A 12,694-nucleotide genomic window follows, 5' to 3' on the forward strand; every position below is an offset into this window, starting at 1 on the left:
AAAGATGAATGGATAAAAAAAAATGTGGCATTTATACACCATGGAGTATTATGCAGCACTCAAAAATGACAAAATCATGGAATTTGCAGGGAAATGGATGGCACTAGAGCAGATTATGCTTAGTGAAGCTAGCCAATCCCTAAAAAACAAATACCAAATGTCTTCTTTGATATAATGAGAGCAACTAAGAACAGAGCAGGGAGGAAGAGCAGGAAGAAAAGATTAACATTAAACAGATACATGAGGTGGGATGGAAAGGGAGAGAAGAGGGAAATTGCATGGTAATGGAGGGAGACCCTCATTTTTATACAAAATTACATATAAGAGGTTGTGAGGGGAATGGGAAAATAAACAAGGAGAGAAATGAATTACAGTAGATGGGGTAGAGAGAGAAGATAAGAGGGGAGGGGAGGGGGATAGTAGAGGATAGGAAAGGTAGCAGAATACAACAGTTACTAATAGGGCATTATGTAAAAATGTGGATGTGTAACCGATGTGATTCTGCAATCTGTATTTGGGGTAAAATTGGGAGTTCATAACCAACTTGAATCTAATGTATGAAATATGATATGTCAAGAGCTTTGTAATGTTTTGAACAACCAATAAAAAAAATGAGGAAAGAGAAATAGAAATACACAGTGACTAAGCACCAATGAGAAGAACCTAACTTTTAAACATTTTGAGTATCTTATCTTTTGTTTTTCGTGTCTAATCTGCAGAAATAGTAAAGAAATTTTCTGCTTCTCTTTTGAAAACTAAACAAGATTTTGTATTTGATGATAAAATTTATTTTCTGAAAATGGAATTCCACTGAAGTTATCATGCTGAGATTCCACATTATTTTTCCCTTTACCATCCCAATTAGTTGGTTGTTCAAAGTAAACTTAAAGACACACATTTCAATGTAAGAACATATAACAAATTAAACATGTCATTCTGTATTCAAAAAGTATACTGAAATAAAAATTGAATGTATATGTTGACTGGGTGCATAGCATACCAGGGACATGCATCCTTGGGGGAAAATAAAACACTAGGAGATAAAATCTAGTTTTTGAATTTCAGAAATAAAGAATAATCTTTGAGTAGCCAGGCAAATATATTAAATCATTTACAATGAAAAATACTGGACTGGCCTTGTAGTTTTGATCATTCAATTCCAAAGAACAGAAAAACTACCTTTTAGGTCTACTAAGATCCTCAAGAAAAGGAAGTCAAATACAATGATTTTAAACTCATTCAACCTGTTCAAGTAAAAAGGTCATAAACACAATAACAATAGAGACACTACTGTTCCCATAAACTATGTTTGAAATACTACAAGGATTGACTTTAACCAAAGGAAAACTGACTAAAGCAACTATGGTAACAGTCCTGCTGATGACCATTAAGACTTAAACAAAAATGAAGATCAGGGATTGGCACAGCAGTGTATGTTACCTGTCCAGACACTATAAAAATTACAAGGAAAATAGACCCCAAAAAGCAGGAAGTAGAATAAATTCACTGATTGCCTCATCTGCACAACAGTTCATGACTGACATTTACAAAACCACAGACTCATCAAATGTAGAATATACATTCAAATGCTCACAGAATATTTAACAAGATAGACCTCATACTGCACCATACATTTTGAATACATTAAAAATAATTCAAGCCATACAAGGTCATGCTTTTTCCCACATGGAATAAAATTATAAATCAATAACAGAAAGAAGGAACACATGGTATATAAAAATGTGTGAGGTGCTAACTAAAGCAATCCTTAAAAGGAATATCATAGCACTACATATCTTTATAAAAAAGAAGGAAGATCTAATCAATAACCTCAATCTCCTACCATGATAAACTAGAAAAACAGCAAATAAAATTCAGAGTAAGCAGATGAAACGGAATAATGCAGTTCAAAATGGAAATCAATGAACTAAAAATCAGAGAAATAGGAAAAAAATCAATAAAACCTTGAGAGGAGCAATAAAACTTACAGTTTTGATAAAGAATATTGGGGAGGGAGAGACAAGACAATTTACCAATATCAGATTCTGTATATATTAAATATAGGAAAATGTTATAATTTTATGTCTTTAATAACAACTCAAATGCAATTAACTTATTCCTTAAAAAAACACATGACCAAGTTTGCTCAAGAAGAAAATAATAACCTGAACAACCCTATAACCTTTAAATACATTGGAAATGTTCTAAAAAGCATTCATATAAATAAAACCCCTGCCCTAGACATCTTCATTGGAAAACTTTATCAATAGTAAAGGATGAAATAATGCCAATTTCATATAAATTGTTCCAAAAACAAAAGAGGAACAGCATTCCCAACTTACTATATGTTGGCCAGCAGTATCTTGAGACCAAAACTAAACAAAGATGGGTTGTAAAATTTTATATGTGAATATATTATTTATTCTAAATAAGTCAATGAATATAATTTTAAAATTAAAAGTACCCTTTTTGAAAATTTTTTTGGAAAGCAATTTTAGTCTTATCTTTATTATCTGGGTTTTAATCAGGTTTAAGAAATCAGCATATTTTAAAATTATATTTTATAATTTTCTTCATTGGATTACTCCAATATTCTCTATCTAGTACTTCTAGCTTTATTTCTCATAATATAATTTTTCACAGGATTTACATACATTCCCTTCTTTTTGTTCTAGATATGGAGGGAAATTATACTTTATCCTATAGATCACTATTTTTGGTGTTTGTGTTCACTATAGTATATAGCATTTTCTATTGAGTTTGATTTGGGAAGACTTGTCTTTTATTCATGTTTCCTTTTTTAGTTAGTCTGATTTTATTTTATATACAATACATATTTTCTATGCTTTTTTTCTTCCAGGATCATTTCTCTTTGTTCATCATTGCCATTTCAGTTGATTTTATTTTCTTAATTTTAAGTTGTAGTTGGACACAATACCTTTATTTTATTTATTTAGTTTTATGTGGTGCTGAGGATCAAACCCAGTGCCTCACACATGCTAGATGAGCATTCTACTACTAAGCCAAAACTCCAGCCCCTTCAATAGATTTTAAAGAAAGAAAATTAGGAAATAGTTGTTCTTGTTTCCTACTATATTGAACCATTAATATAAATCTCATATAGAAAATTTATATAAAATATTCACTATGGCTATAAGAACAATTCATTGTGTGTTACAGATGATCTTGCCTTTCAGAAAAACATTTAGAAAATGCTTTTAACCCATTACCACTTCAAATAAGAATATGATATAAAGACCCATGACAAGAATTCAGGAAAGCATGTGTTCAATGGACAGTAACTATAACTTAGTCTCAGTAAGCTTTTCTGTATAGAGTTGAGCCAAATAACTGGATTTTTAAATTCTTTAACAATTTCCTTGGGAGTTAATTCAAACCATACCCTTAAAAAACTCTAAAAACCATCTTCCAAAATAATAAAAAAGAACTAACAAGAACTAAATAACAGACCATAAATAAGCAAAAGGCTGAAGAGTTTGAGAACACTTTCCTAACCTGCAGCTCCAAGACTGTCATTCTGGCAAGAGTCAAATCTAGGGCCTGAGCAGAGTGGGACCAATCATGACTACAACCAATAATATAGGTGAATTAGAGATAAAACAGTCCTCTAAATAATCTGTAACAAACTTTGTATTACCTAATGGACCACAAAAATATCCAGCTATGAATATGGATTGATTATAGTGATTCCATTAGGTACCTGCCACAGGCAATCAAAAATCTTTCTAGAGAAAGATAAGACAAACCTACATCTCAAAAAATACAATAGCATCTCTGAAATATTTTTAATGAAATTATATGAATATTTTGCCAAATAAGCACTAAAGTATTCTTATATAACACTAATAACTAAAAAGCATTATGTTTTTAAAATTACCTTTTGTGTTTGTAGAAATGTTTGGGCTTTTGGAAAAAAATCTACATAACTATAGAACATTACCTTGGTAAGCTCAAACTTTTTGCAGTGTGATGTATGAAGTCTTTAAAACATGTCTTTTCTTACTACTCCCTCAACACTACAAATGAGCAACCTTTAAACTATACTGGCCATGTTCAGAATACTAAACAGCAAAAAAATAAAAAAATTTATTTTTTAATATTGCCTACTTTAGCAAAAATGGACCTCCTCCATGCAATATGCTGAAATAACAATACCAAAAATCCATCATTTTATAATAAGCTATAAATAATAGAGTATATACATGAAACTTAACATTCTTTTAAACCGACTGAGTTAATTTCCTAAAATTTTATTTTATTTTCCTGAAATAGAAAAAGTTTTCAAACACTGTCTTAAAATTCTTATTACTTACATAGTACTTTGATAATTTCTTTAATTTGTGTTACCAAAATGGATCAAAAATAACCCTTTAAATATCTATGTTGCTATAAATAATCATCAATATCTTCTTTCTCCTTTCATACCTATAGTATCTGGGAGGTCTAGCAGTTCATTGTGCTGCAAGTCAAGGTTGGTTATGTGTGTGCAGTTTCCAATCTCCTTTGGAACGTGTTCAAGTTGATTATGAGCTACATCCAGCATAATGAGGTTACATAACTCACCTGTAAATTGACCAACATAGTGATTTAATAAGCATTATTAAATAATATCTCAGGTGATACTAGGATGCAAGGGAATAATTTTTATGATTTTGAAACATAATTAGAAATATAATATTATTACATAGGCAACTTTTTTTTTGAAAATGGAAAAATCAAAGAACATACTTGAATTGTAAGTTAAAAACCTGGTTTTCCCCAACATATTTACATTCTTTCTGAAAAATATTAAAATTGAACTCAAAATTCAAATCTATTATTTCAAAATGACATCTAATAGCATGAAAATATTGCTTGTAAAAGATTACTTTATTAATCTGTGTCATGTGGGGTTTTCTTCTTTGTCCTAATGATTGAACTCAGGGTTTCACACCTACTATGAACATATTTTACCACTAGCTACATCCAGGGCTCCATGTATATATATATATTCAAGTAGCAAATTTAACCACAAATGCTGGATGACATAGTCCAGATTTAAAAGGCTGACAAATTTAGCACAGTCATATCAAATATATGTTGAGTTCAGATGGAGACATGCCTTACACCTCAAAATATACATGCTTATTATACATGCTTAATACAGGCATATAATATGATGTTACATAAATACATAATTTTTTAATAAATAAAAATAACTTCTCAATTTAATAGAAATTTAAAACAATAGACAATGAAGACAAAGCTGGTATGGCTATAATTTCAGACAAAGCAAACTTCAAAGCAAGGAAAATCATCTGGAATATAAAAAACATTACATAATAATAAATGAACAGAATAATCCTAAGACATAGCAATCCTTAGAGCATAAGTACTTCCTCATCTTCACTGTGTCTGTTTGGTGCTTAGTAAAAAGCATTATATTAATTGAAAGAATAAAGATAATTAAGGAAATTTTGGATACTTCTACTCTTCACTTCAGAATAAAACTTAAGATCTGTCATCATCTTTTCAAAGACATAATACCTGAAGTCGTTTCAATTCCATGATTTTTTTTAGAATTAGAAATTTAGGAATAAAAGACAAAAGTTAGGTAGCTGCAAATATGAATCATTTAATGACATAAAATATGCCAATTTAAAAAGTTATGTTCAGGGGCTGGGATTGTGGCTCAGCAGTAGGGCTCTCGCCTACACGGGCTAGGTCCAGGTTCTGTCCTCAGCACCACATAAAAATAAAGGTATTGTGTTGTGTCTATCTACACTTAAAAAATAAATATTTAAAAAAATTTAAAGTATGTTCAATTTTCAGTAAAAATGCTGCATGTATACTCTCAAGAACAAACTGAAGTTAAATTTAAAATCCTGTTAAATAAGTCCTCATTCAACAATAGTATATTAATGTCTAGGTAATTTGATAGCAATGCTATAGAAAGAAACCCTTACAGAATGACTTGTGAATTTAAGTCAAATTTTTTAGGACTAAATATATCACAAACACAAAACAACAATAACAAAGAACAGCAATAATATCTCACATTTCCATATAAAAATTCAGCAGTTGGCTGAGCATGGTGGCACATGCCTGTAATACCAGTATCTCAGGAGGCTGAGACCAGAGGACAAAGAGTTCAAAGCCAGCATCAGCAAGGGTGTGGCATAATGCAATTCAGTGAGACCCTGTGTCTAAATAAAATTAAAAATGTGGGGTGGGTGTATCTCACTGGTCATGCGTCCCTGAGTTCAATTCCTCGGAAAACAACAAAATATTCAGTATTTGTTTTTCCAAGTCTATACTTCTATCCAACAATAAGCCATAAATGCAGGTCAAATTTTGACAATATGATACTAACAGCAGACATTCTACAATCTCATTTCTATGGGACCATATGTAATAAATCATTTCCACATAGAAATTCCTGGGAATATTTTAATACCTCTTGAGCAAACTATACTTCATACATACCATGTATTACTTGAGAAAGTCTATAACAGATAGTCTTGAGTAATCTGAAGCTAAAATTAATATTTAAGTGTCTAGACTTAAATCTAACAAAACTTGTTATCTAAAAGTTTAACTTCATTTTAAAACACAGAACATTATCTTCCTGAAAAGCTCCAGAGCCTAAAATCAGAAAATTTCCTTTATCACTAACAAGATCTATACTGAATCAAGAATATATTTAATTCATCTTTGTATATTTTGAATAAACCTTTTACAAAATAAAAGCTTCCCTTTAAAAATAAAAATATACTTTGTATTTTGATTTTTTAAAACTCTTACAAAAACCCACAAAACTGTAACTTTAATTTCACAAAATTGATGCCAATAAATTTCTATATTCAAAATAGTTCAGAAGTTTTCCCATAATTAAAAATAAAGATAATTCATTTCTTTTTTACTGACATTACACATCTATATTCATTACTTTTTTTCCTACTACCATTCTCTTAAAACATTTGCTTTACTTTCTTACTATTCAGTTTACTATAAAAGACAAGAATGAGTGGTATAGAAATGCTAAGTGTTGGTTTACAACAGATCTCTCTTCTACTACTTTTCTGTCCTGGATTTTTTTTGTTTGCTGTTTTGATTTCATTTTTAATACAATATGTTGCCCAGGCATATCTGGAAATCTTGGGCTCAAGCCACCTTCCATGCCACAGCCACCCAAGTAGCTGGGATTATAGGTATGTGGCACCCTGCACAGCTACTATGTTCGATTTTTTTTCTATTTTTTAATTGCATCATATTAGTGATACATTAGGATTTGTTTTGATGCAATTATAAATGCATGGAGTATGATTTGCTCAAATTCAGTATAAAATAATTGCCTTTATCCACCCCCCTCAGATCCTCTTCCCTTTCCTTTATTGATCTTTCTGCTATTTAAGTACATTAGTTTTTTTTTTTTCAATTAATGTCTTGTGGACATACATGATGATGATATTCACTCTAGTATAGTAATATTAGAGTTTTAAATAAAAATTTAGGTACTACCAAAATTTAAAAAAAAATGTTTTTCTATTTTCCTATGGCACTTCAGTTTCACAAAGGTATAATATGAAGATCTTTAGAAATACACTAAGTAGAAAGTGAAGTGAATTTAAAGCCTTCAGATAAACAAGGAAAGTTAGAGAATGGGCACGTAGAGCCTTAATATATCTAGTATAAAAATATTGGTGCTTTGAAAACAGATGACAACTTAACAATTAAGCAAACATCTTTCAAATTCATTTTTTCCAATCAAAATCAGAGCTGACTGTATTTGTAACAAAGGTCTAATTACTTAGAAACAAATATTAGGAATTTTCTGATATGGAAAAGCACTCAACAGAATTATTAAGCATAACAAATAGAAAAATCGATAGTAATAACCCAAATGTTCTTACCAATTTCAGCAGGTAGTTGTTTGATTTTGTTCTCTCGCATGCTAAGCGTTCTGAGTTTTGACAGGTTTTTTATGTCCTTTTCCACAGTAGTTATGCGATTAAAGCGAAGGTAGAGAGTGGTGAGAGAATCTAACCTATACACCACTGAAGGAATTTCTTTCAGTTTATTATGCCGTAAATCAAGCAACTGCACCTTCTTCATGTTATCAAGAGAGTCAGGCAAACTGGTAAGTGAATTTTCACTTAGAGCCAGTATCATGAGATTTACTAGACAGCCCACCTCTGCTGGGAGGGACTGCAGCTTGTTACTGTATAAATAAAGTTCAGTTAATTGAGTCAAGTGTTTGATCGATGATGGCAATATGTGCATAGACCTCTTGGATAAGTCCAAACGCACTGAATTCTCTTCCAGGCACTTCTTGAGCTCTTTAGTTACTTCTGCATTACTGGATTTTTTCCCAGTCCCACGTGCAGGACTTGGCCGCTTGATCGTATTGTCAACTAAAAAAGCCACCCCTGGTTGGGCAGCACTGGAGACCCTTTTTCCATCTTTGGCATCTTTCCCTTTGGTTTTAGGTTCTTTTTCATGGCTTTCTGTCCCCAAATCTCCAGAAGCCTTTGAAGTCTTTTCTCTTTCTTTGACTGATGGCACATTCAGATCTTTCTCTTTAGAGTCTTTTTCTTTCCCTAAATTACCACTCATGGTGACTCAAGCTTGAAAAAAAATACATTAACTTTTACTTTATTTTCTAGCAATAAAATTCAACATTGAACAGAAAAACACCTTACACATCAAACAAGCGTTGGCTTGAAAAGGTGATTAGCATGGAGTTACACCCATCTGTCACATGTCGGATCCAAAAGTACACTGTCCATTTCTGAAAACTCATTCGAACTGGTAAAATGGTGCTGGTCAATCAATGATTCATTAGAATTCCTGAAATATAATAGAGAGTATTAAATCACCTTATGTTATAATTAATATGAAGTAAACAGTCTCAGAAAAACAGTCTTTCTGTGAACTTTGCTGTGAAGAGTGGTCACAGAGAATGGGAGAACACTGTCTGGGACTAGTGTCTTACATGACCTCATGGCTGGGGCACGCCTGGTAGACAAGAATGTTTCTTTGCAGAGGTGCAGAATGCCTACCTGCTGTTGTAATGCCCTCCATGAGGAGACTCTGTGCTAGAGTTTTATCAGCCTCAAATCAGACACACAGCTCCTGGGAATAGAGGAAATCTCTTGCTAGAATACCACAGTGTTCCACCAGTTCCGCCTCTCCTGAACCTGGCCACCTAACAGTAAGTTCAGACAATAAACTTTGAGAGTTACACAAAGCTCCTAATGTTCCACACTGCAACTGTGGATTGTGGAATAGTGCATGATGTTGCTAGCCCTATAAACATCTGAGTACAAAGAATAATGCTTCTAGAGGCTCTAACCTGAAAATGAGGCTATTAAATAAAGAATAGTGGCATAATTCATTAGATCATCTTCTTTTTCAGAGAACAGCACTGCACCAACTCCAGCTTTACCTTCAAAAACATCTGTCTGTATGTGAGTCTTTTTTTCTTATCCCTCTTTGCCCCTCGCCAGAACCTGCTAGTTTGGCTACACTGGTTACAGGATTTTGCCATCTTCCTATTACTTGATACAGTATTTACTGAAATTTAATGAATTGAAAACTTAAAAAATAAGGCAGGCTCTCCCATCAAGGAATTTGGAATCTGATAGAGGTATATGATTACAAATCACTCTGTTATAAAACTTTATGGAAGTTAAAGTGAGAGAAATCACAACAGCAGCTAACATTCATTAAGTGCTAATACAAACGCTGAAGAATTTACAAATATTTATATATTTTACGTGGATATATATAACAGCATTATGAGATGAACTATTATCCACATTTTCTACAAAGGGACACTGAAACACAGAAGTACTTTTAGATAATTAGTTATCGGGAAAGTGAAAAACAGCCAACATTTTAAATCGGCATGTATCTACAGGCTATATTCCTAACCAGCACCCTAAAACTGCTCTGCCTGAAATTAATTATAGCTTTAGAAAACAGGAAGGGTTATAAAGTTGATAAAAGAATGGACCAGCAGTGCGGCAAAAGAACAAAAGGAACAAAATTATATAGATGGAAAAAATTTTAAAATAAGGGAAAACAGTATTAAACTGTGCACTTTAGTAAGCACTCTATTTGATTCTCATACAGGTTAATCAGAGGGATCACCCTTGAGAATCCATGACACAGCAATCTCTAATGATGTCTATATTCTTGGAAAAGTGAAAGATTAATAGCACAGGAAAAGTACAAAAATTTCACTGGTGAAGTAATGATATGGAAAACTTTTGTGGAAGGCATCAGTTCTCCCAAACTTTTAAATTTAAAATACACAATTCTTGTTTTTAACTCTTGTTAGCTTTAACTGATGACACACATTGCTTGGCATGAATAAGGATTCTGGCTTTGATCCCAGGAACAGGAAAAATTGTAGGCTATGGCCCCTCACCCACACAAGTTTACAGGTTAGAGTGTCAGAACACTCAAGATAAGTAAGTAACTAGGTAGTGTGGTATATTAATTCCTCATATGAGTGACACAAGCTATAGAACGTTTGGGACAATCATTATCAGTGAAGACAGCTGAGATGAACTTAGGCTAACTCTCCCATTATTAATGGAGTAGAGTTCAAACAAGGAGAGGTGGGTGGTACATCAGGAAAGGGGACATTTTGCCTAAAATAAGAATGAATGGGCTTACTTTGCATATGATAGTGAAAAGGTAGGAATTTGATCAAACAGGAGACTTGCAATGATAAAAGCAGTTGGCTAGGGAATGAAGGATCTATAATTTGAACCTGCAAAGTATGAACTTACAATGGTAAATACAATTAAATAAACGTGCTATTATTTGCTAGCATACCAGGAAAGCTCTGGCTCATGCCATTCACCACTATGACCCCTTCAAACCAATGAAGTGCTTTTACTTCAATAATACAACAATTAATAATGGAAAATATGCATCATTTCAGGGATACAGCATTGCTTACATGTACTTAAAATGTCATCATGAGCCAAGCATGGAGTCACATGCCTGTAAATTCTAGTAGTTCCCCAGAGGCTGAGGTAGGAGCATCACAAGTTAAAAGCCAGCCTCAGAAATTTAGTGAGGCCTTAAGCAACTTTGCAAGATCCTATCTCAAAATAAAATAATAATAATAATAATAATAATAATAATAATAATAATAATAATAATATTAAAAATCCAGGGATGTGACTCATTGGATAAGCACCCCTGGGTCCAATTTCTGGTACTAAAATCAAACAAACAAAAAGCATTGAAAGAAAGGCCATCATACTAAGTTTCTGAAAATTCAGTTTTTATTTAGATACACACACACAATTTAGAAGGAAAACTCCAATGTTCCTGTGTAAAAATAAATAATATTTAAAAGTGCAAAAGCTGAGGCTCCATCTCAAACTACTCAATCAGAACCTTTATGGAAGAGAGTCCAGGAAATCTAAAACCTAAAACAAAGTGTCTGCATAAAAGCTTATCAAGTTTGGGAAACATTTGATCTGACCAAATGTGGGATCTGAAAACCAGTAAATGTATTCTCAAGTATCATTCTAAAACAATGAAGGTTGAAGGTCAAGGACAGTTCCTGAAATAAGTACATTAATAAAAAAAAACATTACTCATAATTTTAGGGTCCTCCTGAAGTCTAAAGGAGTTCCCTTAGTTTATTAACATCATCCACTATATTTGAAATTCAGACTACCAATACTTGAGCTATTTCAATGATTTTACTCTAGCCATGATGGATTTGAGCTGAGTCACATACCCATCCTGCAGCTCCTGTACCTAATGAGATTTGCTATTACACAGTTTACTCACAGTTCACCATGCTTTTATTCTTTAATTAAATAACCAGGCTGGACTATTAACTAAAAAGTTCACATCTAGTAAAATACATTTTGTTCAGGCGAACTGACTTGACAGTCCAATAGTAAATTCTCAATCTATTTCTGAATCAATTGAAACTGCCAAACTTTTTAAGGGAAAATGTACTCAGAGTAATCTTTGATGTTGCTTGAAAATAAGATATTCAAGAGTCTGAGCTTTATGTAATTACTTTAATTGTATAATGTTTGGAGGGACAGCTACATTTACAAAAATTGAGAATTTTGTATTCATTCATGTAGTAGTATACATAGTACTCAGTCTCAAATGCTTCAAATCCAGTTGAGGAAGAAATCCTAAAATTGTATCAATAATTAAACTGATGCCAGCAATGTGTTTTTATACTGAGATAGTCACCACTCCTGGTAACTCTTATTTCCAACCATCTAATAACTACTGTAAAGAGAGCACTTTATATGAGGTTTTAATATATCTTATTTCAAAGTCTCACAATCAGATCCTAAGGAAGATGTTAAACGAATCCCATTCTTATAACCAAGTTAACTCTCTTAAATCCATTTTACTATTAATCCAAAATGGCATCAAACCAGAAAATGGCACTGATTCCCCCCCACCCCCTTGCAAAGGTTTAGGTTGAGGTAACTTTCATGAGCAAAAACAATGTTACAAATTATGAAAACAATTTTGAATTTCTAAGTTGAAAAGCGACTCTATTCCCTATGTATAAATAAGAACAATGACACATCTAATAAGTGGAAAAATTTTTAAAAAAAGGATGCTGGATTTTAAATTCCATGTGTATCCTTTGCCTTATAACATGCTCAGTTACAAAGATAAGTATCCA

The 12,694-nt window shown here is 32.4% G+C and overlaps 1 protein-coding gene across 1 annotated transcript in view; it reads right to left on the reverse strand.

Annotated features, from left to right (window-relative positions):
• The window catches only part of LOC107160706 (leucine-rich repeat protein SHOC-2-like), a 73,415-nt gene extending 64,798 nt beyond the window's left edge, over positions 1 to 8,617 (reverse strand). Inside the window, exons 1-2 of the mRNA XM_015507350.2 lie at positions 7,914 to 8,617; positions 4,447 to 4,584 (exon numbers count right to left, since the gene is read on the reverse strand). Of these exons, the coding sequence (XP_015362836.1) occupies positions 4,447 to 4,584; positions 7,914 to 8,616 (841 nt within the window). The 5' untranslated portion in view covers position 8,617. The remainder of the gene's footprint in view (positions 1 to 4,446; positions 4,585 to 7,913) is intronic.
• Between the last annotated feature and the right edge of the window lie 4,077 nt (positions 8,618 to 12,694).

This window comes from Marmota marmota, unplaced genomic scaffold (assembly GCF_001458135.2).
Source record: "Marmota marmota marmota unplaced genomic scaffold, marMar, whole genome shotgun sequence".
Classification (NCBI taxonomy): domain Eukaryota; kingdom Metazoa; phylum Chordata; class Mammalia; order Rodentia; family Sciuridae; genus Marmota; species Marmota marmota.